At 46.7% G+C, this 27,500-nt stretch overlaps 2 protein-coding genes across 2 annotated transcripts in view; one reads left to right on the forward strand and one right to left on the reverse strand.

The window, feature by feature from the left end:
* Positions 1-141: 141 nt before the first annotated feature.
* Positions 142-27,500, reverse strand: part of LOC135822904 (uncharacterized) — a 27,667-nt gene continuing 308 nt past the window's right edge. Inside the window, exons 2-4 of the mRNA XM_065335744.1 lie at positions 14,083-14,235; positions 7,850-8,455; positions 142-611 (exon numbers count right to left, since the gene is read on the reverse strand). Of these exons, the coding sequence (XP_065191816.1) occupies positions 196-611; positions 7,850-8,455; positions 14,083-14,161 (1,101 nt within the window). The 5' untranslated portion in view covers positions 14,162-14,235 and the 3' untranslated portion in view covers positions 142-195. The remainder of the gene's footprint in view (positions 612-7,849; positions 8,456-14,082; positions 14,236-27,500) is intronic.
* Positions 22,737-25,482, forward strand: LOC135823255 (uncharacterized). Its single transcript, XM_065336104.1, has 3 exons — positions 22,737-24,694; positions 24,847-25,135; positions 25,345-25,482. The coding sequence occupies exon 1, from the start codon at positions 22,801-22,803 to the stop codon at positions 23,869-23,871; it is 1,071 nt and encodes a 356-aa protein (XP_065192176.1). The 5' UTR covers positions 22,737-22,800; the 3' UTR covers positions 23,872-24,694; positions 24,847-25,135; positions 25,345-25,482.

The raw sequence follows: 27,500 nt of genomic DNA on the forward strand, positions 1-27,500 counted from the left end.
ATTCTGGATAATGGTCATGAAGACCAAAACGTTGAAGTGATATTTCTAATGGATTTGTGTGAAATGCAGTGCTCTCTTCAGTGTAGGAAGGTTGCCTGCAAACTATCAAGTGCAATGAAGCTGCGTGAAGAGACCTTCAAAATTTGAATTATTTCGTTTTCTGAGTAAATTATTTCCCTTGATCATTTCATATGTTTACAATCTATTAGTTGTGTGCTGGTACGTACGTTGACAGACTGGACAATGGGTAGATGAGGTTGCATTGGCATTGCAAGTTAGATAACCAGGTTTTAGCAAATAGAATTCTGGTTGACAAGACAGCGACACATTTGTTCCATAGTCAAACGATACTGCCGGATCTGGACGGGTAGATCCTCGGCATTCTGTTACCAAGGATACGTTACACTGTACCACGGCACATGACGGTGGTGATGGAGGTCGAAGCGTTTCATTAGCAATGCACAACTGCAGGGCTGTTCCATTCAAGACGTATCCCTGAGAGCATTCATACGCCATACCGAGTAAGTAGGACGCTGAGTTGACGATTGCTTGCAACTCCTTAATACTCATTGCAGTATTGTCAGAGATGACCGGTCTTTGGCAAATTGGTTCTGAAAAAGACAAGACCACAAGCATCATAAAATATCTCTGCATAAAATTGAATTCACGGCCACTTGGAAGTATGACTGCAAGAGAAAGAGGGAGAGGGACAGAGAGGGAGAGATACAGAGAGAGAGAGAGAGAGAGAGAGAGAGAGAGAGAGAGAGAGAGAGAGAGAGAGAGAGAGAGAGAGAGAGAGAGAGAGAGAGAGAGAGATAGATAGAGAGAGAGACAGAGAGACAGAGAGAGAGAGAGACACCCAGAGAGAGACAGAGAGAGACAGAGAGAGACAGAGAGAGACAGAGACAGAGAGAGAGACGGAGAGAGAGAGAGAGAGAGAGAGTCAGAGAGAGACAGAGACACACAGAGAGACACAGAGAGAGAGAGAGAGAGAGTGAGAGAGGGATACAGAGAGAAACAGAGAGAGGCAGAGACAGACAGACAGACAGACAGACAGAGCGAGAGAGAAAGAGAGAGAGAGAGAGCGAGAGAGAGAGAGCGAGAGAGAGAAAGAGAGAGAGAGAGAGATAGAGAGAGAGAGAGAGAGAGAGAGAGAGACAGAGAGACAGAGAGAGAGACAGTGAGAGAGACAGAGACACAAGGAGACATAAGGATACAGAGGCACAGAGAGACACAGAGAGAAACCGTGAGGACAGACAGCCACAGACAGAGACAGAGACACAGAGAGACACAGAGGCAGAGAGAGAGACACAGAGAGAGAAAGAAAGAGAGAGAGACACAGAGAGAGAAAGAGAGAGAGAGAGAGAGAGAGAGAGAGAGAGAGAGAGAGAGGGAGAGAGAGAGATAAAGGGAGAGAGAGAGACAGAGAGAGACAAAGAGAGACAGAGAGAGACAGAGAGAGAGAAAGCGAGAGAGTAAGTTATATTTATAAAGACAGGTAAGTCTAACGAATGAGGACTGAGACCTCTACAACAGGGTTTTTACGCCTGAAAGCAGGTGCATGATTTATTATTATTATTATTATTTATTCACAATCACGTGGCACTAGCCAATGAAATGGTGATGTGGCCGATAGCCAGCCATGGCGGTAATAGAGCTAGAGGGGAGAAAGAAAAAGAATGAAAGGGGAACTGAAAAGCAAGAGAAGCTAGGGCAGGGCTGGATATCAACTAGTATGTTGCATTCTGCAGTAGCTGTGTGAATGTATTGTAACATTGGCAGGATTTTAGATGTTGTGGGAGGAGAGACCAATGGCGGTAAGCAAGGAAGAGAGGAGATGTTATCATAGAGGCAGACCGCGCAATAGGGAAGCGGAGAGAGTTTCTGGTGTGCATGTCTTGAGATTGAGCAAACCAGCTTAGGCAGGAGAGAGCATGAAGAGGAGCAATGCCAAGCTTAATTTTATGAATTGTCTGGCATGCCAAAAAACGCACGCGGACCGAGAGCGGCACAGCAGAAGCAAGGCGGTATAAGTCTGCGCTTGGAGTCAGGCGAGGAAGCCGAAATAATATTTTCAAAAGACGCCTATGCATAACTTCGAGTCGAGCAATCAGTGTTTTAGAAATGCCAGCCCAAATTATGCAGCAGTAATCAAAAATAGGCAGAATGTAAGATGTGTAGATAAAATGGCGACAGTCGGTGTGGAGGTGGGTGATGTGTGATGAGAGAAATCCCATTACTGAGCTAACACGGCTGTCTAAATGTTCGATCTGGGATTTCCAGGTTAAATGTTGGTCAATAATGACGCCAAGATGCTTGTGTTTTTCAACGATGCAGAGCGGGGTTGTGGTGCCTGGAAAGGTGAAGGGACTGGTTACTAATGAAGATAGGTCACAGGAACAACTGGGGGGGGGGGGAGGGATACACATTACAGCAGTTTTCGAAGAGTTGGGCTGCAATTTCCATTTTTCCATCCAATGAATAACGCCATCTATGTTGGACTGTAACTTGGCACTAGCCTCGGGGAGAGTGGGTGCTGTCACAAGTAGTGCTGTATCATCAGCATATAGTGATGTGTGATCCATTTCTGCCAGATCGTTTACATACATAAGAAAGAGGAGAGGCCCCAGGATTGATCCCTGAGGAACTCCAGACCGTACATGCCCTTTGGCAGACAGAGCAGAGCCGACACGCACCCTTTGCTGTCTGCCCGTCAGGTAAGTACTGAGCCACGTGAAGCAAGTACCATGGATTCCATGGCGCGACAGCTTGTATAGGAGCCTGCGTGTCCATACTGTGTCGAAGGCCTTGCTTAGATCAAAGAAACATAGCATGCTGTAATGGCCGTTCTCACGAACAGAAGACATCGATTGAACAAGTCTGAGAAGCTGCCAGGACGTAGAGTCGCCTTTTTGGAATCCAGACTGGGACGGATGTAGAACAGGAGACAGGTAAGTGTATAAGTGGTTGTACATAATACGTTCACACAGCTTGGAGATTGTTGACAATAACGAGATCGGGCGGTAATTCGATGCATCGAGCTTACTTCCCTTGTTCTTAAAAACCGGAGTTACAATTGCGTGTTTCCAAATAGCAGGGAAAGCACCAGTTGCAAAAGTGAGGTTAAAGATGAGGCTGAGAGGGTATGCAATACTGGAACAAAATAGTTTCAGGAGTTCATGAGAAATACCGTCCGCTCCCGCAGCCTTTCGGGTCTTAAGGTTGCGGATTTGCTTTGCCACAGCAAAAGGCGTGGTGGTGACATCTTGCAACGTAGGTGTAGTTCTTCCACGTGATGGGGCGTCGGGTGGCTTGAAGTCTGGCACATTCCATGAAGGATCATCTTGTGTTCCAAAACCAATAAACTGTTCGTTCAAAGCATCTGCCACATCCACAGGGTCAGAATATAGAGTACCAGCGACAGAGAGCTGAGTTACAGTCGTTCTGCTGTGGCCTTGGGGAGATCGAAGCTTCCGGACAAACTGGAATAAACTTGGTGATGCGGGTCTTGCCGTGGATGCACTTAAGGATGAGATGTACAGTCGATGGGCAGTTCGAGACATATTGCGAGTAACGTTTCGTTCTCGTCTGTAAATAGCGAAGTTGTCAGCCGAGGGAAACTTTCGGTAAACACTATACGAATCTCGTTTTTTCTTTATTTGATGTCGGAGGGTACTGGTCAGCCAGGGGGGGTTCATATGGATACGCTTGACAGCCGGCGGCTTCCGCCTGGGCAGAAATCTTGCACAGATGTTATGGAAGATAGAGTAAAAGTTGTCCACAGATATGTCAGGATCGCGCCTCGCCAGGCTCAAAGCTGCTGGCCAATGTATGGGGGACATGGCAGTATTCATACTCGCGACAGTGTTGCTGTCTAGAGAATCCAAAGAAAATACACTAAAATCAGGGACATCCAGGGGAGTCGAACGAGCATCACGAGAACGATATGTGGGCATTTCTGGGCAGGGTACAGTACGGATGTGGCCAACCACGATAGAATGATCGGATTGACCAAGTGGTGCTGTAGCACGGAGGCAGGATATAGAGTCCGGTATATCAGTGACAACTAGGTCGAGAGCTGCCCCCATGCCAGACAATGACTCATGTGTTGGAAAATTTACGAGCTGCGTGAGAGAGAACATGCCGAAAAGACTGTGAAGCTGGCGACCAGCGGCATCCGTGGTAGTTCCATGCCATTGACATGACTTAGCATTAAAGTCTCCCATCAACATGATAGATGTTGTTCGGTTCTTAAGGGTACTTAGACAGTGCTGGAGGGAATTGCAGAAGGTGTTAATACTTGATGGAGTAAGGGCTGGGGGTCGATATACTGCACCAATAACCAACTTCTTCACATGAGGCGCCTCTGGGAAATGTATGTTAGCAGATGACAGGGCTATTTCCACCCATGTGGCTTCCAGCAGAGGGATACTGAGGTCAGATCGAGGGGTGACCTTTGGAAACATCCCAGACCGTACCATGATACAGACGCCGCCATATGCATGGGTGGCCTCGGTAGCTGACCTGTTTTCATCTGGCGGACGATCTCGGCGAAAACAGTCATATCCAGGGACCGTAAAAGACGACTGTGGAGAGAGCCATGTTTCCGTTATGCAGACAATGAGGGGTTTAACTGTGGAACAAATGTGAGCCAGCTCGGCAGTCTTGTTCTTAATGGGCCTGGCATTGATGCACATTATAGGCTGTGATCCTGCGGTTGGCTGCGAAAGTGGGTAAAAAGGCTGAGCTAATGGATTAAGTGTGCTGTTAGTAGTAATGTTTGGGGAACAGTGAGGAAGTATCGGGGGGTTGAGGTTCATTATTGTGCAGACTGATCGACGGTTGTGTTGTCAGCTGTACTTATTCTGTCAGCCTTGAATCGCCATTCTCGGGCTGTCACTCCGTCAGGCCAAAAGTCAGTGTTTTGCACAGCTTCCCAGTCATCTTCTGTGACGACTACGTGCGCGTACGCTAGGCCAAAGTACTTTGTCTCAGAGACGGAGCATTTCAGTACAGTCACTTGCTTGTTTTCGCACCATTTTGCGATGGAGGAAGCAGAGCAACCAGGGTGGATTCTTCCAACATGAACAGCTTTGCATTTGGTACGATGGGCACTGCGCAGTTGCTCATGTTTGCGGGGTGGGCGCTGGTAGTATGAAATGACGTTTGTCCGGAGGGCTTGATCAGTATGTGTCCCCGTATTGGAGGTAGCTGACTGTGTCATGGGAGAATGCGATGGGAAGTGAGCTTTGGGACGTGCAGATACTACTTTTGCACTGTACGAGTACGGGTTGACTCCAGAGTGCGTATACCGTGCCTGTGCTGCTCCATCCAGCTCAGGAGAGACTTCTGCTACGGGTACGCTAAGTACGGGTGCGTTAGGTGCGGGTGTAACCTTTTTGAATTCCGAACTGCCAATTTCTCTCTTCAGAACTTCAATTTCGGCGTGGAGGGCTGAAATTTCGGCTTTTGGCCAACCTTCAGTGCCACTATTTCAATGCTCAGGTTTTCAATACAGGTCGTCAAAGATAATAATGCATTTCCTAGCCTGGATACATACGTTCCGGCTCGTGCATCCACACCAAATGCCCGGAGGCTCTCCACCAGCTCAGCACGGGACAGCTTACTCACGCCCTTTATGCTGTGTTTTGTAGCCAGTTTCCGCAGGTCGTCGAATCCCAGCAAAGCTAAGTCCTGGGTCCCCTGGGCCTCCGACGCGTCAGAGTCCATGCCTACCACTACAACTACCCGCTACTATGCTCCAGACCGGCCTGATGCCGGCTGGGCTACTGGAAATCTACAAAGACTACGGAGCTCTAAAAACTCAACCTGACCTCACCTACTGTCATCAGAAAAAATTTTAACAAGCAGGTTGTCAGTCTAGATTTTATGCGCAGATGGAGAAAAAAATGCGCAGAATTTTTTTAATGAGATAAAAAGCAGAAATAATAAGAAATAATAAGAAAAGATGAAATGAAAGCCTGCTCACAACCCCGCCCAGCCTTGCGAACTGGGTATGGTGGATTAAGAACCCGGTTCAACGCTCGAGCAAGCGCTCTCCACTCAAGGTGTTCACAGCAACTGATAGGAACTCATATGGGGAAATTATAGAAAAGAAATAATAAGATAAAGAGAATAAATTTCAACGCACCTCAATAAACGGAGCCCCACATACAGTACCTCAGAAAAGTGGATCTTCCGACCAGTGTTTTTGTTGACGTCGCAACCAGATGATGTAGCTGCTTTGCAGAGACGTCTTACTGCACAAATTACAAATAAATTTTATTCTTCGATTAGAAAACCCAAGCGCTTTCAGAGCCCTCCGAAGAGAGTCCGGGATGAAACCACGCACACCTACCTCAACCGAAAAAGAAACGACCTGCCACCCGTTTGCTCGGCATTGATCGGCCAGATCCGCATACCGCCTGTCCTTCCGCGAGTTACTGACACTGAATCTGTCCTCAGCACAAACTGTCAACTCCATCCAGAATACAATCCTACGACTCGTAGAGTACAGAACTATATCTGGTATTAGGGTGGTAAGTGCAACACAGCTAGGGAAAGAAATCTTTGCACTAACTGAGTCGACAAGAAGTTTCCAGTCTGAGGCCGCTGACAGGAGATCAGTCGTAACCAACTTCCGTCTGGGCTGAACGCCAACTGGCTTCTCTCCCGCCTTGCAAAACGAGATGAAGTCAAGCTCATTTGAATTTTCGGTTTGTACGGAGAGAGAGAAAGAGAGAGAGAGAGAAAAAAAAGAAAGAGGGAGAGAGACAGAGAGAGAGAGAGTCAGAGACAGAGGGAGAGAGAGAGAGAGAGAGAGAAAGAAAGAGAAAGAGAGAAAGAGGAAGGGAGAGAGAGAGACAGACAGAAAGGCAGAGAGAGAGACAGAGAGAGACAGATTGACATGGCCAGCAATCGAGCATATCTGGGAGTTGTAATTCTTGTACCACTCCGAGGTGTGATTATGGACCTAGGCCAAGCACAAGGAAAAGCTTTCTTCCGAAAAAACTGAAGAAAATGGTTCTTGTTTGATCCTTTGATGTAAACTTTGTAGCTAGTCAAAGTTAGTTGCTGTTCGGAGCAGAAACACTGAAATTGACTATTTACTGCATGACTCCACTCATGTGCTCATGTACTCAGGCATGCAGGTTTACTTGTATTTTAGCTGTTTGGCCGGAATGGATGATGCTCTGTGGCCCTTGGTGAACATTGCCTGCGCTCGTGGAGCAGCTGAAAGGGACCACTAGTATGTTTTGTTCCCGGTTTGAAAGTGGAGAGACGACTTTCGTGTTTTGAAAAAGGAGTAAAGGTACGTCTGTAGCTGATTTCTAAGTGCTCCTCGTACATTTTGATGGGAAAAGAAAATTCTCAGGCCACAGTCAGCGCGGCGGCGGGCGTACAGTTTTCTTGTGTATTTTTTAGTTGACTCAGATGGAGAGCCAAGGATTAATTTATAGGAACGAAAAAGGACCAAGGAACTACACATTACGCCATAAAGTCCACTAACACCACCAGTTGGACATTATAGCGTAACTTGCAGTTCCTTGGTCCTTTTTCTTTTCAATTTTTTTAGTTGTTTCGTGTTGTACCTATGTCAGTATCATGATGTTGAAGTGGAGAGGATGATCCTCTTCCTCTAAACACGGATAACTGTTACACTCAATAATGTGGGTTATTTCTCCTGAGCATGGTGTGTCAGTTAAACTTGGTGCAGGGCTGATCTTTTGATTTGTACATAAGGCATCGCTGTCTAGTTATCATTGGATCAAAGCTGCCATCACAAGTTGCATAGACCATGAGCCATTCTTCCGTGTTCTAAGAATTGCCCCTGTTGTTCTGAACTCACCTTCCACAAAGACGGTGACATTTGATGAGGACACTCCATTACGAAGGGCAGTGATGTTATACATGCCAGTGCTATCAGGAAACCTTAGTCCTTCAGCATTATCCTCAACAATTACGTTGACAGTGAACGGATTGTCCAGTTGTAGGTCAGCACTTGGTAGCTCCCACTTCATCTTGACATCCTTTCCCATGGCTGTTACTGTTACATTTTGAAGTGCTGGGTTGCTAAGCAACACACTCACGTTACGAATGAGTGTTGCCGGCTTGGATAGATTTGTGCTGATGGAAATCCCATCAAGGAAAAGCTGAGACAGGGTTACGGACAATCTCTCTTGTGTCACAATAGGTGCAGCTCGGGAAATCAAGTCGAGTCGAAAGGTGTAGCTAGTGCGCTCTGCATCCTCTACCACTGCTATAATGGTTATCTTGCTGTTCACAGCAACATCCTTAGTCGTAACAAAGTCAACCATGTTTGGATGGCCTGTCTGTTGTATAGCATAACCCGGTGCTACGAATGGTGTTGCCATGTGGGCCTTTTCCAGTGTAAATGTTGACAACACGGTCCCACTTTCCACGAAGGTAGGGGTAGCAATGTGCCTATTGACATCTGAACGGGAAGGTGCACGCATACATACACTGAGATGAAGAGCGATTGACAGATAGAGAAATTGAGAGGGAGAAAATGTGAGAGAGAATTAGAGAGACTGAGAAAGACAGAGAGGCAGTCCAAAATTCCTCCGCCATTGATACCAGAGTGTGAACAAGGCCCTTTCTGACACTGCATTTCGCTTCGTGCAGACACATTAGTGTCTTTTCAACCCCGCATACACACACATGTACACACACAAATACACACACAACATATTGCCCCGCCATTCTTCCACCCTCTGTACATGGTGCTACTCAACCAAACCGTACCCCCGCCTCCCCCATGGATGCAGTTTATGGGATTTCAGTCTTTGTCCACTTTGTGGTGGGTCTGATCTATTCACCTCCCACCGCTTAGGAGCTGCATCTGCGCCTTGATCCATTGAGGGTGGTGGCATTCCTACGAATGCGGGAAACTCGACTTCCAGCCCAGTCTCACGAGAACCATGAAAATAAATTTCGGATGTTTAGGCCCCTTGCACACTACGTACATGTAAAATGCAACCAACTTGCGCATGCGCAGCCTATGCGTAAACCTGTTCATGTGCAGTGGCACTCTGACAAAGGATGTGCTTTTTACGTGTTCATTGACTGAAGAAAACGACTGAAAATTCAAAAGATTCGATACAAAAACGAGATGCTTTCTGTTTGTTGTCTTTTACTTCGTTAAGTGTCGTTCATGTTGTACCCATACTCATGAACCTCAGGTTGACTCCGGCAAGGAGATGGAGGCAACGTAGAATTGTTGCCGCCATGATCACTGATGTTGCAGAACCTCCAGAAGCTACTAATATCGTTAAATGGCGGTCTATTTCCCTGTCCTTGACATTTGAAATTTTCAAGGCGATCGATCACAGATGATCAAGTTTAAAGTTACAGATAATGTTCGCCATGCTGTTGCAGAACGGTACTGTGAAAAAAAGCTGTGGATTGCTTGACATCGTGTCACACTAAGCAAAGAAGAACTACAGTACAGTCTTCTACGGCCTGAACAAAAAGAGTTTGCACCCAAAAATTCCCATGGAAAGCTGAAGCAGGAAACAGGACGCCGACAGACATCCACACACCGCCAAAACAGCAAAAGGTATGAAAACACAGAAAGAAGTTGCTACATGTGTATCCGAAAGAGCAGGACTGGCTAAAAGCTAAAAAGCAACCTTGTATCTCTTTGTCCGTCACCAGTTAATCCTAGATATAGGATTAAACTTCAAGACGCATTTGCAGCCTCGAAAAAGGTCGAAGTGGAAGCAATGATATTGAAGATGCATTTCGGATCTTTCCTACTTGTACAATGCATCTCCTTCTTTAACATGAACGAATAGAGGTCACTCAATGGCTAAGAACCGCAGGAAAGGTCTGTGTGTGCAATTATTGCTGGCGAATGGCAATTACAAGTCGTATAAATAGACTGGGAGTGGAATAGATGAATATTAGCACCATCGTAGCATTGAAGTCGTGTTGCAAAGTGCTCGCAGATCAATATGAACTAGAGACACTACATGTATGGGGCATCTACTAAATCAGTTGTGTTAAAATATGTACACATACTAATAGTGGAATACTCTTGGGGTACTAGCCTAGGAGGTGCATAGAATTGTTTTGTTAACTCCATATGGGCCACGTCTAGGCTTGGATATTACCAACTAGGGTTTTTATTTGCGGGGGAAACTAGGAAGTACAAAACCAAATTTTGAAGAGGCCAACTCCTTATAGGATTTTGAAAATTCCGGACACCTTTGCACAAGAGGGCCTGTTACAGAAAAAGTAAAGCCCTTGTGCTGGTGAAACTTCGCAGACATCATCTGTGATAAACACAGAATGCACACTCAAACAGGTTTTGAAGAAAGAATTTTACTTTGGAAGGTGTGATCTACCCTTTCCCAAAATTTGGGAAATCCTTTAAAGAGGATTTGACTGACAAAGAGATACCCGTCCGCGGTCTGCTGAATACGTTTTCGATACATGTATTTTTTACTTTTTCCGCCAAATGACGTCAGTTGACATGACAACTTAAAAGTCTTTCATAACAAGCGGTTCTCTACGCAGTGTGCAAGGGGCCTAACACTACTTCGCCATGCAACCACATCCCCCACTACTCCCTTCTATCAATAAACTGTCGCTCCATAACCAACACGGTACTGCTACATGAACTCAGCATCTTTGCACAAACTTTGGTACCAGACATCATTATGCCATTTGTCCTCCCCACGTTCCGTCAAGTCTGGAGTACCCCAGGGTTCCCACCTCGGGCCATTGCTTTTCCTGGTACACATCAACAGCCTACCCAGTGCCTCGAAACGCAACCAGCAGGGTGATGTTTACCTGTTCGCGGATGATCCTGCCGTCGGCAAAGCACGAACCAAAGGTACCAGCCCAATGGAGACTGCCCTGCAGGCCACATTTGCCTGAGCTGACCGAGTAGGCGGAACCTTCAACCCATCGAAAACCGTTGTTATCTCATTTGCTGAGGAAGGAGCTGCAGAGACCATCCGTGGTATCCATCGGTCAACCAGTCACCGTCACCTGGGAGTGTTGTTGAGTGAAACACTTAGATTCCAGGAGCATATTGAACAGACAATAAGCAAGTTTAGAAAGCGCTGTGCTCTTGTGTGCCATATGGCTGACCATTTAACAGGAGACATCATTAGGAAGCTGTACCTTACTTATGTCCGCCTCACAGCAGAATACGCCGCCCCAGTATGGGAGTCCACCCTCTCTGCTGCACAGCGGCTCACCCTTGATTGGCTGCAAGCCAGAGTAGCTCGCACAGTCATGCGGCTTGAGAGATGCCCTTGCCCATCAGACGAGCCCCAGTCATCATTGTTTAAATTAAACAGCTGGGGTGGCCAAGTCTATCCTGGCGTAGGAAGATCGCCTGCCTTATGGAATTCTTCCATCTAGTCCTCACCCAACCAGAACATTTTGAAGCAGCAGGATACTGCCCTACTCGTAGTCGCCGCCGCCAAGTTGCATTCACTCTGCCACGGGTTGGGAAACACGCCAGGAGGTCATTTCTCTTCCGCATAGCTACTGTCTGGGATGCCTTGCCCGCAGAGTGAGAGCCACAGTCTCGCAGTCCCTGTTTCACAGTCACATTTGCACGCACTTCTCTGACACCAAACACGATGCCACTCCTCACTGACATGCCTCTGTCCTCCTCCTTTGAGCCCTGCACATATTCTTATTTTGTGTTTCTGTTTCGGTATATTTCGTCCTTCAAAGTATTTCAACGCATACCCGAGGCTATAGGTATTATTGAGTAAAGGACCATTCTGGAACATTCACCGGAATAATGTATTTTTCTAGCTAGGCTGTTCATTAGCCATCCACTGTCTGCTATCTCAACCCTACAGCCTCCCATTATAATGGAACTCCCTTCAATTTAGACTAAGTCTTTGGGAAATCCTCAAATATAATATAATAATACTCATAAAAAGGACACACTTCAGGCTCATTACAAACATCTTGAAAGTTTCAAGATGTTTGTAATGAGCCTGAAGTGTGTCCTTTTTATGAGTATTATCGCATTTTTGTCTCAGAGGAAACTGTTTATATATATATAATAAAAATTAATAATGCATCCGTGACAGTCCGTTATCCCCATTCTTCATCACCAGGTAGACATGCTTCCCGCGGTACTGGCCACAAACTTCCTGCTAGCAGTGCAGTCATGGCAGCATAGCTGTCCTTGCTAGGAAAATCCAGCTACGTGCAAACTTCATTAGCCCCACTGAAGAGTCCAATTGCTTGAGCTCCCTTCTCTCGGAGCCACTGATTGTCTGCTCCACATATCGACCGCCCTATTCTTCCATCGCAGGCATCACTGCATACTGCAGTGAATTTCCAGTCACCTATGAATAAATCAAACGAAGCTGAGTAGGGGTAAACGGATTATGCCGGCATAATTTTTGGCATAATCAGCTCCTTTTTGAAAAGAGCATAAAATAGCATTCGGAAAACAAGGGCAGATGCCCACTGAGGCTGTTATACACACCTTTTATTCAAGGCATAATTGAAGTCATAAATTTTGGCATAATCAGGTCCCTTTTGAGAAGGAGCATAAAGCCACTATAGGACATGTCCCAAAAGTGCGTTTGCTTTTGAATTTTGGCATTCCTCTTGCATATAATTGTCTTGTACTTCCACAAAGCTCCCAGTCCACATCATGACAGTGGTCTGAGTCCTTTTTTCATGACGATTATCTGTTCTTTTGGTCGTTTTGGTGAAGCATATACCGTATTTTCCGGAGTATAGTGCGCACTTTATAGTCTGTTTCAAAAAGATTTACAATCAGGTTTGGGTCTTAAAAAGTATGAAGATAAGGGAAATGTGGACAACAAAGTACATAGAATGGCTTGTTAGGACACGGCAAATTGTTCTGTGAAGGTTTCGGAACAATTTGACCAGCCGTTAAGGAGTTAGAATTTCGGCCCGGTTTCCGGCCTTTTCCCATGGTTTACAATTTGCCCAGGAAGCCAGTATCGATTTTTTATCAAAACCCACGATTTATCAATTCCTTTTTGGCCTTGTGGTTATGAATGCTGTCTGCTGACCATGAAGTTGTGAGTTCAAATCCCAACCTATCCTCAAGTCAAACTTTTTTCTTCATTGTTTTGGTGATCAAGCTGGTACAAGACAAAGAAGATGGCTGCACCAAACGACTTGTTGTTGTTGTTGGAGCTCGCGCTTCCTGCCGAACTGACTGACACTTGACTGGCTCACGCCATGTGAACACACCCACGACACTGCAATGGTGTGAGTGAATATGGAAGTCATCGCGCTGTAGCTTTTTGAGATTTTATTCTAGTATTTCAAGATCGCCAATTTATTTGAATTTAGCAGTCAATGCCGTCTTCTATCAGCGTTCACAAGCGTCTGCTTTTCTCAAAATGTCGTCGAAGTCACACGGATAGCTTTGCCAAGTCATGGCCTTGGGAATGAGTCCGTGTCGATGTCGTTTTCGTCACATGGTGAGTAAATTGCATCGCAGCTCAAAGAAACTATTTTGGTCACAAAACGAATTGGGACCCATGCCGCTCGTCAACATTTACAACACTTTCGTTTCGACATGTCCTCTCCGACTCCATTATCGATACGAGGAAGAACTCGTTTGCTGTTAACCAGACGACAGACGTACATGACTGTATCAACGTGAGTGAGTTGTCATTTTTCCTGCTTTCGCGCGGAATATTTCTTCGAGTTCACAGTGAGTTTTTCCAGGCAGCGCTCGAGTGCTCATACGGTAAGACGCCAAACTCCGCGGGCGATCGCCAGGATTGCAAATCTTTTTGAAACGGACTGTAGATGTGCTATTTTAGGCCCGAAATCGCAGGTGTGCACTATGCTCCGAATATGAAATGCATGTACATCAATGAATATTGAAGTGCGCACCCCCAATGAAGATTGGGGTGCGCGTTATACAAAGGTGCGCACTATACTCCAAAAACTACGGTAATAGCATAATTGGCTGTTTTCTCGAGCATCCTGCGAGCATCTGCTAGAGCATAATCTAATCACTTTCCGAGCGGAGTGAGGCGTCCCTCAGAATTTTGAAATAAAATTAACATAATAACACATGTAGCTTACCAACACCGGCAATGCATATCACACTTCCCAGTAGACACAGAGAGAAAAGCAAGAGACTAGTAGCAGATGATGTCTTCATGTTGCCTGGGTAACAATTCCGTCGTTTCCTGGGTAACAGTTTCGGTGTTGCCTGGGTAACAGTTTCGGTGTTGCCTGGTTAATTGAACATCAGCCGACACATAGATACACACATGTATCCTATTAAGAATATTAGTGACATGAACAGAGAGTGTAAACACGTCACTGGTTCTGTTTTTGTCTTTCTTAGGGACCATTGCAAAATTTCACAGAATTCCAGAAGCCTACAAAATGAACACAATTGGTTCTGGGATGGGGAGGGAGGGGCTTGCACTTGGAAATTGCAAAGCACAAATGTACACATGCATGCAGGGTGCGAAGCAAAAGTATGTTCAATTGGGGGGAAGGGGTGATCTTGCCCGAAAATCACTCTGTTAGTTTCGTGGGCTTCTGCAAACTTTTTCCATGGTCCCATTTTGTTATTAGTTTTGCTTGAATAGCTCAGAGAATACTGTTATGGAGAACACAATGCAAGCATGTGAACACAATATTCAAACAAACGAGTTCACGTACATGCATACATATGTGTACCATGGGCCCATGCACACACGCATTTACACACAAGTACATGCACACATATGTGCACCATCCTTCCTTTCCACACACGCATTTACACACAAGTACATGCACACATATGTGCACCATGGGCCCATACACACACGCATTTACACACAAGTACATGCACACATATGTGCACCATGGGCCCATACACACACGCATTTACACACAAGTACATGCACACATATGTGCACCATGGCCCATACACACACGCATTTACACACAAGTACATGCACACATATGTGCACCATGGGCCCATACACACACGCATTTACACACAAGTACATGCACAGAATAAATCTACCTACATATACATGTAGCAATGCTTGTTGTTATTGGTAACGCAGACTTTGAGAGGGTAAAGTGGGTTTAGTGGAATACTAGCAGATAGGGTCCAGCGGATAATGCTCCGGACATGTTCGTGTATTGCTTATCATAATGCTCCAAAAACTACCCCATAATGCTGATTATAATGCTTCAGCAAGGGCTATAATGCTCTTGGTTTGGGTCATAAAGGAAGAAAGGCTGCACATATTGACTCTGACGCTGAATCCGGCGCATTATTGTCCACAAGCTCCACCACCTTGTAGCACTATAAGACATAATTCTCCAGTGGCTTTACTCCATTGCAGCTTTGACGCAGGGCTATGGCTGAATAGTGTTAATCATATTGTCCCGGCATTATCCAGGGAGTGACTGGTATAAACTATGCTAGGGATCATTGGGATGAGGTTTATCATGGCAACTGGTAGTCTTGCCTGCAGGAAAGTGCTACTGCATTGACTCTATGAATAATCTTTCATCTGAAACAGCAGGTATTAGGCTGATCTTGGATGCACATCCATTCTATTTGCGATGAGCGTGAAAAAATGTGGCCTGATTATTTTGCTGCTCTACTTCCTTTGCTTTTATAGTCTTCCTCTCCTTGTGATGTTGCATAGACAACTGGGTGGCAATACACTTCTTTGTTGATAGCACTTGACTCAGTCACTGCTGTCTTGGGAGTACAACTCTCCACCTCCACATCTATCTGTACTTCGAAGTACGTGTTTCATCCGAAAACTGGGACACGCGCTGCTGCGGAATGCTCATAACGACTTGGTGCTGAATCCCTGAGTAAATCTAGTTCCTTTCGACTCATAATTTCGAGCCAGTTCGGCTGGACTCCGCAAAGGCAGTTCGTCGGAACAACATGCATCTCTTTCTGCTTGTAGCTGCTCTTTCAGCCTCGTCCAAATTTATCCGCAAATGATCAGCGTCTACGTCAGGATTGCTAGTAGCCTAGTGATGCTATCTTCAGAGCCTGAGGCACAACGAGACTCTTCTCTTCGGCTTTTCGATATTTTCTCAATCTATAATTATGTTATAATTTTGCAGATATTTTCCCAGGAAGCCATGAACGGAGACCCCTCGACTTAGCCCTCGGCCTTTGGGAAATCCATAAAAAAATAAAAAAAATAATACCAGCTGGATCGACATTTGTGTACACTGTATTCATGTATTGTAAAACTGTGGAGACAATGTGCAATAAAACGATGAAAATGTGAAGAAATTGTGTAGAGAAAAAAAGGGATTCAAACAAGTTTTCGTACAACACTCATCAGGAATCTTCGTTGTACTTAAGACACTGAAAACAAAATTGAACTTTTAGGCCACCCAGAACTAATTCGTTGTTTCGGGTCACCCGACCGACCGTCTTTTTTCACTCGACCGCAATTTTTTGTTAGTACATGCAAATGTGCATGACTAGTATAAGGTAGACTATGTACACACGCGACCCAAAAATATAATAGCAGTCCAGACATCGACCTCAGAAGCAACCAACAGGATGCAGCACTTGGTGACGACGTTGTCTTCTATCTCCGATTCGCAATTGGTCCTGAAACTGCATCAGCTCCGCCACTGCGTCGCTCATTGACAGACGTTTTCAAGCTGCTCGTCAGACTCGTCTGCCAGCGAGGCCAAGATCTGGTCCTGGAGGGGGCCTGAATCTGATGGGACAATGGCTACGCTGGATCGACTACAGTCAGATTTGATCGACTCGGACTGGCTTGATGGAGAAAAGCTATTCGATATGCACGTACATGTATGCACATGCCCGCAACTAAAATAAAAAATTAAATAAAAAATAAACCCGACCGACCGACCCTGGTACGGATGAGTGAAGTGACCCGAAACAACGAATTAATTCTAGGTGGCCTTATAGAAAATCTAAGTTAGAGAAATAACACTAAAGAACAACAGCAGTGAAATTTACAAGTGTGAATTTTAACAATGAAAGCGAGAGCAATAACGAATGTGTGTACTAACACTAAACTTGCAACTGAAAAGTGAACAAAGAAGAGAAAGAAAGAAGGAAGGACAAAGTGATAACAAATAACAGCAATACATTACACCTAGAACATTAACGGCCAGGCTTGGCCGCACCAAACATGACACTTTACTTGAACACTTTCAACCCAATTATACTATCTTTCTGTACACACAAATTAGGCTTTACAGACGCTGACAGATGGCTTCCAAAACATTAAAGGTGGCAGACTTCCCAAAAATTCGCTGAAAAATCGAATTTGTAAATTCATATTGAGTGCTACGTCAGTTGAAAGAGCATGAATAGCTGCAAATTCTCTGAAAATGGTGTCCCTATCTGACCAGCCGTTCAAGAGTTATGGCCGAAAAATGTGCCCTTGCAAGGAAAGATTTTTTTGTTGCACGCTGTCATTTGTTGGCAGCACTGTATTTGAATGTGAGCAGACCGTGCGCAACTTGTCGTATTATGGAAACACGCGAAAGTGTGCAGAAATTTGCCCCCAAGTCCAAAAAAGCCCAAAAAATCACGTTAAAAAACCACGTATTCGGCTGCAGGACTTTTGCCAGCACCCTCGTGACGTTGCAGATATGTGGCTTGATTATTGTAGTTGACGTTGATTTAGTGACTTTGGCAAGTTTGAGTCGTGTCAAGAAGTCAGGTAGGATTCAGTACTAGGCAGTAGTGAAACGTGAGTGGCAGTCTTTGCCGGTTTCTGAGGGCATCCTGGATTTGGTGTGCAGCGCTGTGGAAATGGCTTGCTGTGGAGGTCCCAGCACTGGATGTTGTATCACAGGTACGACCTCGTAGCATGTGCTAAACCTAAAAAAATTCAAAAATTGACTTGGGCCTGTGGGAGTCCGCGAGAGAACGCCCACTCGTTCCGTTGTGACAGATTCCAGGGCCACGTTGAGGGGCCCTACCCCACCACCCATGGCTGCTTCTGGACTTGTTTTAGGTTTGGATCCCGCGCACGGACAGAATGGGCACGAAAATGTGAAAAAAATGTAAATGCATTTGTTTGGCTCCTGGGTGGCTCGCACACCGTGGCACTATGCCGGAAATTTGAGTTTTTCCGGCCTGGAAAGCCTGTCAGTGAGGCGCAAGAACTTGTAAATCATGTCCTGAGGGCCAGCATAGTGGCAGGAGTGTGTGGTCAAAATTTCACTCAAATCCACTGAGAAACACCAAAGTTACGGTCAATTGAATGCCATATGAAATTTTTGGGTGATGTGCCCCCTTAAGGTGGCAGACTACCCAAAAATTCGCTGAAAAATCGAATTTGTAAATTCATATTGAGTGCTACGTCAGTTGAAAGAGCACGAATAGCTGCAAATTCTCTGAAAATTGTGTCCCTATCTGACCAGCCGTTCAAGAGTTATGGCCGAAAATGTGCCCTTGCAAGGAAAGATTTTTTTGTTGCATGCTGTCATTTGTTGGCAGCACTGTATTTGAATGTGAGCAGACCGTGCGCAACTTGTCGTATTATGGAAACACGCGAAAGTGTGCAGAATTTTGCCCCAAGTCCAAAAAAGTCCAAAAAATCACGTTAAAAAAACACGTATTGGGCTGCACGGCGGCGGGCTTTGCCCGCCGCCGTGCAGCAGGACTTTTGCCAGCACCCTCGTGACGTTGCAGATATGTGGCTTGATTATTGTAGTTGACGTTGATTTAGTGACTTTGGCAAGTTTGAGTCGTGTCAAGAAGTCAGGTAGGATTCAGTACTAGGCAGTAGTGAAACGTGAGTGGCAGTCTTTGCCGGTTTCTGAGGGCATCCTGGATTTGGTGTGCAGCGCTGTGGAAATGGCTTGCTGTGGAGGTCCCAGCACTGGATGTTGTATCAAAGGTACGACCTCGTAGCACACCCTAAACCTAAAAAATTCAAAAATTGACTTGGGTCTGTGGGAGTCCGCAAGAGAACGCCCACTCGTTCCGTTGTGACAGATTCCAGGGCCACGTTGAGGGGCCCTACCCCACCACCCATGGCTGCTTCTGGACTTGTTTTAGGTTTGGATCCCGCGCACGGACAGAATGGGCACGAAAATGTGAAAAAATGTAAATGCATTTGTTTGGCTCCTGGGTGGCTCGCACACCGTAGCACTATGCCGGAAATTTGAGTTTTTCCGGCCTGGAAAGCCTGTCAGTGAGGCGCAAGAACTTGTAAATCATGTCCTGAGGGCCAGCATAGTGGCAGGAGTGTGTGGTCAAAATTTCACTCAAATCCACTGAGAAACACCAAAGTTACGGTCAATTGAATGCCATAAAATTTATGGGTAGGCTGCCCCCTTAACTGTAGTCCATAACCATGACGACCACGGCACAATACAGTGAATGAAGAGTCAGGCGGGATAACAGGGAGAGCGCAGAGGAAGCAGATGATGGGACGGACGGTGAAGGGAGCAATGAGTCGGAGAGCGACGATTGTAGTGATCCCGAGATTGCCGGTGAGAATGTTAGTGTTGTGCGTAGGTTTCGTGGTAGCAAGTCTTCAGTGTACAATCGTCTATTGGCTAGTCCTGATTGTTGCAATTCGTATTCCGACTCTTCATTCACTGTATTGTGCCGTGGTCGTCATGGTTATGGACTACAGTTAAAGGTTTTGGAAGCCATCTGTCAGCGTCTGTATAAGCCTAATTTGTGTGTACAGAAAGATAACTTAGTATAATTGGGTTGAAATTGTTCAAGTAAAGTGTCATGTTTTAGTCCGCAGGCCAAAGGGCTGAACTGTGTCTAAAAAAATTTTTCGTTCCCCCCGGGGTGGTACCAAGTTTCGTTGGCATGTACCGATAGAGCTAGCTGAGGGGGGTATCTTCGTGAAAGAATTGAGTCCGTGCGGTGGTGCTGAGCCTCACAGTGGGTGGTTTCCTCTTCGGCTGACGAACGCTCTGTGCCTGCACAGATCTCGTGTTTTCACATTTTGGGCATGCGTAAAAGTCGCACATAATTTCCCGCCGTGCACGTGGTGCATGCACGTGGCGATTTTTGAAATTTTTGAATTTGGCGAACTCGAAACAAAGTCGAAAGCTGACAGATTCTTCCACAGCTCGTCTTCTTTGGCCGCTTATTTCCGTGTCTAGTGTCTGCCATGGAGTAGAAGGATGGCGGAAAAGGAGCCTGCAGCGCCAGTGCAGCAGAAACGTAGCACACGGCAATCTGTTCAAGCTCCCTTGATCGAACCAGGACGTAGAAATTGCATTTTTTGTGGTAGCTTGTCCAAGAAGGTCCCCAAGAGCACCTGCAAGCAGACGACATCACAGCTCCAGACGGAGGATGCTGAGGCGAAACTTCGGAGAGCTGCAGCCATCCGGAAGGACGAAAGAATCCTGGTTGCCATCAGTGGAACCAGCAGTCTTATCGCGCGTGAAGTATTTTATCATAAGTATTGTTATTTGAATTATGTGCGAGAGACTACATTGTGCAAGCTCGTACAGGAATCCTCATCAGCCACGAGTGCGACTGTCACTGGTAAGAGTGCTGCCATGGAGGTATCTGACCAAGCACTCGAAGACTCAGAGTCGGCAAGTTTGGAGTATTGTAATGGCCTGTCCCGTTGAGACCATAGCAGTCAAACTCTTCGACGAGTGCAATGTTCTCAGCATGAACGCAATTGTTTCACAGTACACGTCCGCTGTTGGTGAGTGTGCTCGGACTGATAAAGTGAAGGCGCTGTTAGTCAGCAAATTCGGTGACACGGTCACTTTCGCACGCCCATCTGCTCGGAATCGATCGGAACTTGTTTATGCAACCGGCAGCGCTAGTGAAATAATTGCACGGCTCCATGGAAGTAAAACTGGCCGCAATGTAGACAGCGACGAGGATTTTGTCGAAGAGGCGAGCCACTCCGCAGCTAAAGCAACGCATGACCAGCAGGAGCTGCACAGCATCTATCATGCTGCAAGATCATTGCGTGTTGCTTGCCGGGGTCATTGGAGGACAAGTAGCGGCCTGTCACTGAGTGATGCCAAGGATTGCATTCCAGGCGTGCTTTTTAACTTCCTTGTGTGGCTCCTCAGTGACATGTACCACGATGTCCCATTGCAACGGGGCGCAATTGATATCGGGAGCAGCCCCTTCAACCGCCGCGTATGCTCCATTGCCCAGGATATAATGTACTGCGGCACTAGAGTCGTCCCACCCAAACATGTTGTCCTCGGCATTGGAGTACACCATCTGTTCCGGAGTGAGAGGCTCGTATCTATATTAAATAGATTCGGCCACTCAATCGCCTACTCCCAAGTGTTAGAGCATGAAACGGGCATGGCGGAGGAGAAAGTTCGTCGTGGGCAGTACATTGATAGCCTTCCCGATGTCATTGGCAGCAGCCTGCCGTTCTTTCATGTGGTCGACAACAATGACCTGAATGAGGAAACCCTTGATGGCAAAAAGACCACACACTGCACCAACGCCATTGTTGTTCAGCCCCGCCTGCAACACAACACTGAGCCTAGTCATCCACAGCAGGGTGAAGTACCGGAGCAGCAGCCGCCCAGAAAGCGTAGACGGGCACTATGCTATGAAGCAGAGCAGATTGCCGACATTGTATGCACATCGAAGGTGAATCCGCCTCGATATGCACCACTGCCAGATGCGACACTGAGCAGCCAGTCCTCACCCAGCGACACTGTGGCAATGGTGGATTTTGGCTGGAAGCTGGCTAGGGCCTGCCACAATGGAGACATAATGAAACCAATTGTGTCGGCTGAAGTCTCAACAAACCCCCAGAAAGTGCCAGCATGGTCAGCTTTTAATGCTCTAACAACTTCATCCACGCCTCCACCACAATCTGTGGTTGGCTATTGCCCAGTTGTCGACTCTTCACCAACAGAGTATTCGACTGTGTATGCAGTGCTCGTTAAGTGCTTGGCCAGATGTCAGAGTGCTGGCATGTCATTTTCGCTGGTCGTCGTGGATCAGGCCATATACGCCAAGGCGCTTGGCATTGTTGTCCAACGACCTGAGGAATTTTCGTCTGTCGTTCTGCGGATGGGTGCATTTCATGTTTCCTGCACCTTCCTGGCAATAATTGGGAAGCGGTTTCGGGATGCTGGCCTGTCGGACCTTCTGGTCGAATCTGGTGTAGCTGGATCAGCAGCAGCGTCATCTGCGCTTGATGGGAAGCAGTACAACAGGGCCGTTCGCTTCCACAAGATTGTGTGCGAGGCACTGGAGCGAGCACGATGGAAGGAGTTTGTAGAAGCATCCAGTCAAGACGAGTTAGCAGCTTTGAAGAGTGAGTTGCTTCCGCTACTGAAGAACTTGCAGTCAAGTGTTAAGCCTGCAACCCTGAAGGATGTTGCAGAATCACCGCACACTAAAGAGCTGCACAAGGCCTATCTTGATTTCTGCCAAGGTCAAGCACAACATTCTCCCAACTTCAAGTTCTGGTCATCATATATTGATATGGTCGGCCTGCTTCTTCGATTCATCCGTGCAAGCAGAACTGGCAACTGGGATCTCCACTTGTCCTGCGTTTTGGAAATGCTTCCTTGGTGTTTTGCGTACGACAGGCAAAACTATGCACGCTTCATGTCGTTTTATTGGCTACAGATGATTCATCTTCCAGCCACCCATCCTGATGTGGACCAGTTCTTGCGACAAGGTGGTTTCTGTGTTCAGCGGTCCCGGAATGCGTTTGCATCAGTCCCTGCTGATCAAGCCATCGAGCAGACCATCAATTGTGCGACAAAAACCACAGGTGGTATCATCGGCATCCGGCAACAGTACAGCGTTGGGTCCTCACAGCGCATGACCGGGCAGCTATCACTGATGTGTGCATGGAGCATTGTGGGCTGGATGGTGCAACTGAGGACGGCGACACTTTGCACAAAGAGAAACAGGCCGGACGGATGACGCGTGATGAGAACGATGTCCTGAAAATCATTGACACATTGTACAAGTTCTTCAACCCATTTCTGCCTGCCTCTAAGCAGCCCTACTCAAGACTCACTCACCTCTCCTCCGCCATAGAAGCATCTGCTGAAACAGCCAGCGATCTTCTCCAAGCGGAAGACCATGGGAGAACGCGTTTTCAGGAGTTCATCCGGGACCGGTTGACTACCAGCGATTCCACCAAAGCATTCCATGACCCATTGAAGAAACTCAACTTGTCTACATTCAGTGTGAAGAAGAGTAAGAAGAGCGCCACAAGCCATTCTACAGAAATTCTCCGCTCTGACCGTGCTACCTTTTCTCGCATTGCCTTGATTGCCCAGACACGTCATATGGACATGCGGGAAGTGTTTTCTTATCCACTTGGACCTGTTCCATGGGCACTAGCCACGCCTTCCGGTACGTTGGTCAAGACGAGCAAGTCATCATTACTCCCGCTACTGACAGATGGAATGCCTCAACCAGCAGCTGTTGGCACCTCCAGCGGAGCACTGATGCTAGACGGCATGGCGATGCTCAGAGCCAGAAAGCTCAGTGATATCCCTGCTACGTTTGGTGAATTCGCTGAATCCACGTTCACCCAGATGTGCAAGCACTTCGCAACATATTCACGTGTGGATTTCATTGCTGATACCTATCGTGATGTGTCCATTAAGAACCTTGAGAGAACAGCACGGTCAGCTCAAGGAGCTCTACGGCAACACATATCGAGTCCTCAGCAACGTACTCCTCACCAGTTTTCGAAGTATCTCGCCGTTGGTGCAAACAAAGAAGAGCTACTCAACTTCTTCTTCACCCAATGGCAGCGTCCTGATCTCGTACGTCGTCTACCTCCAGGAGAGATACTGGTGATTACAGCAAGCCGCTCTTGTGCTATGATTCCATCACATTCTTCAACAACAGAATGTAAGTGGTGCAATGCATTTAGTAGGCACGAGAACAGATGTCCTGTCTGATGACTGTGAATGCTGGAAAGTTGAGCACATTCCACTGATAGATAGTCTGGTGTATGTCATGAAACTGCCACAGTAGCATTCACTCATGCCGGTATAATTATGGCTTAGAAGCATGTATTCATGTTTGCTAATTGAGGCATAATTCCTTTTACTATTATGTTTTCCTTGCAGGCATCCCAGTTAACAACTTGGAGTGCAATCACGAAGAAGCAGACACTCGTCTATTGTTACATGCCAAGCATGCTGCCTCATCAGGTTGTGCGTCTGTCACTATCAAGTCGCCTGACACAGATGTTGCTGTTCTCGCTGCTGCATTCAGCCACGCCATACCAGCACAGCTCTACTTCCTCACCGGAACTGGTGCCAAAGTTCGGCGAATTGACATGAAGGCTGTCAGTGAGAAGCTGGGCATGGACGTTTGCAAAGCTCTCCCCGCCCTCCATGCATTCACCGGGTGTGATACGACAAGTGCCTTTGCATATCGTGGGAAAAAGGCAGCATTGAGTATTGTGCAAGGTGATACAGTGGCCGGCGCAGCTGCTAGAGAAGTATTCACCAGCGTTGGGAAGCAGTTTCAGTCATTGTCGACAGAAAGCCTAGCCGCCCTGGAGAAGTTTGTTTGTGCATACTACAAGGTACCCCATTGCTCTAGCGTTAATAGCGCCCGCTATGAGCTGTTCTGCACCAGGAATGCACAACCAGCTTCCACCATGCCGAGATGCACTTGTGAAGCATAGCGCCCGTGCAAACTATCAGGCTGCTATTTGGCGACGGTGTCTTGAGCCCTGTCCAGTTATCCCTCTACCACATGAGAATGGACATGGTAAGGAATCTTCTTTTCTGCATACTATGCATTTCCTGCCTGTCTTTGCGAAAGGTGTTGTATTTTGATACAGTGATGTGCATGCTGCTTGTTAATTGTTCTTATATTGATTACTGTTCTTGATATTGGATTTGTGTTGGTTTGATATGTAGGCTGGTGTCTTACAGGCGATGGCACGTTAAGAATAGATTGGGTCAGTCTGCCACCTGCCCCGCATTCCATTCAGGAATTTCTTAGTTGTGGTTGCAAGACTGGGTGTACTGGAGGGCGCTGCTCGTGCCGCCGTCATAGGCTGCTATGCACAGATGCTTGCGGCTGTCACCATGCTTCAACAGAACCATGCTCTAACTGCAGTGAAGATGCTGGTGATGAACAGCTGCCAATGTCCGCTGTTTCCCTTGATGATACTACTCCACTAAATGATGATGATGACATTGATCAGTAAGTTCTTTCTAGCAGCATTACATACATGTATACAATGTAGATATGGATATGTTCATCACCCTTCCAGAGCCCCCTTGATACAGCAAAATATTTTATCCGGATCTGTTAATAACTTTGAAGAATATTGGCATGCTATGATTTTGTTGAATTCATCAAATCTTCCCGAACTGTATGGCTTTGTTCTTTGCGGTGTTTCTCCTCTCTAGACCCTCTGCTTGAGCACGAATAGCTGACCCTCGTCCACTCGGTACTTGTGTCTCAGAAGTCAGACAACTTGATTGGACCTCATCACACAGAAGCGCTCTTACGCGAGCTGCAACACTATTCGTCAACAGTTTCCTACATTAATATATTATTAATTTATTATTAACTTTAACTGGTTTAGTGGCAGGCAGGCATAGTGGGATGGTCTAAGACCATGATTGAGAAACAGAGGGTACCAGGTTCAAGTCCTGCTTGGAAGCGGAAGGATTTTTTCCAGCCGTGCTGCGACCCACAGTTAATTGGGAACTCGTGGCCTGGCACGAGGGAAACATGGATGCAGTGAATGGGATTTCGGTCTTTGACCACTTTGTGGTGGGTCTGATCTACTCACCTCCCACCGTTTAGGAGCTGCATTTGCGCCTTGATCCAAGAGGGTGGTGGCGTTCCTGCGGATGCGGAAAACTGGGCCTTTGGCCGAGTCTCACGCGAACCGTGAAATTTTTTTTTTTTTTTTTTTAACTGGTTTGAGGGAAAGAGACAAACGGGAAAAGTCTGAAGAAAAAATTGACTGTCACCACCAGGACTCGAACCAGGGACCTTCGCTTGAAGCCAGCAATGCTCTAACCACTGAGCTATGGTGTAGTCGTCATCCCAGCAGAGGCCGTTCAACATTTTCTTCAGACTTCGTAACTCACACTTCCTGTGAATCCACACAGGCGGGTGGGACGCAGCCCTCACTGTAACCCACACACTTCACGTACAAACTAGCACGCGGGGAGCCCCAAGTCATAAAATATTAACTGGTTTGAGGGAAAGAGACAAACGGGAAAAGTCTGAAGAAAAAATTGACTGTCACCACCAGGACTCGAACCAGGGACCTTCGCTTGAAGCCAGCGATGCTCTAACCACTGAGCTATGGTGTAGTCGTCATCCCAGCAGAGGCCGTTCAACATTTTCTTCAGACTTCGTAACTCACACTTCCTATTAATTTATTATTATTAATTTAATTTTTCACTCCAAAGGCAGCTCACAACACGTGCCACCCATACTGATGGCACTTGGGTCTTTCTCCCTCCCCCAGGGGACCAACCACGGTCAGTTTCTGGACCCTACCAGAAGTGAAAGAGAGTGATAAATTTTGAACGGATTGGGAGAACTTCAAATTCAATGGATCAGTTGGGGAAGTGAACTGCCTGAAAAGAGAACAAATCGCCAGACCCACCAGGACTCGAACCCGGGACCTTGCTTGTCATGAGCAATGCTCTAACCACTGAGCTATGGGACCAGGCTGAACCTAGAAGGCGCTGACAAGATTTTCACTCCAAAGGCAGCTCACAACACGTGCCACACATACTGATGGCACTTGGGTCTTTCTCCCTCCCCCAGGGGACCAACCACGGTCAGTTTCTGGACCCTACCAGAAGTGAAAGAGAGTGATAAATTTTGAACGGATTGGGAGAACTTCAAATTCAATGGATCAGTTGGGGAAGTGAACTGCCTGAAAAGAGAAAAAATCGCCAGACCCACCTGGCGATTTTTTCTCTTTTCAGGCAGTTACAGAGATAGGGTGACCGGGATCATCGGTAAAGTGGAAGATGGGCACTGGATCTGTGGGAGGGGGAAAAAGGAGGAGCTCGGTTTTGGTCACATTTGCCTTAAGGTACCAAGTGCTCATCCAGTGAACAATGTCGTTGATACAGGTCTGAACTTTGGGTTATATGTGTAATACACCCACCCACGAGGGAGGAGTCCCCATCAATGCCCTATGCTGCTGCTGCTGCTGCTGCTGTTGCTGCTGCTGCTGCTGTTGCTGTTGCTGCTGCTGCTGCTGCTGTTGCTGCTGCTGTTGCTGCTGGTACAGCAGCTACTGCCGTGGCTGTAGTAACTGTGACAGTCCCTCCCGTTGTCAGGAAATGTTTGCTCGTGCTACTCGTCATCCAGTTAAATTCTTATTTTGTCTTTGCATGTTATCATTTTCTTCAGCTCCAGTTTTCCCCCTTCATTATAACTGAAGCGCAGTTTAGCGCGTATTGGCTTGAGATTTCCCGTTCATCTGTTTGCTATAGCATTTTATCGCTCCACAGGTACCCTCTGTCTCAGGTACTCACATTTTTGTGCAATTGTTAATTTTGCTCCTGAATTGTCCTCCTTGTTGCTT

Source organism: Sycon ciliatum, chromosome 8, assembly GCF_964019385.1.
Source record: "Sycon ciliatum chromosome 8, ocSycCili1.1, whole genome shotgun sequence".
NCBI lineage: Eukaryota > Metazoa > Porifera > Calcarea > Leucosolenida > Sycettidae > Sycon > Sycon ciliatum.

What these genes read in the sequence shown, in the direction of transcription:
- LOC135823255 (XM_065336104.1), top strand. Translation starts at nt 22,801, where the DNA reads ATGGAGCATTGTGGGCTGGATGGTGCAACTGAGGACGGCGACACTTTG.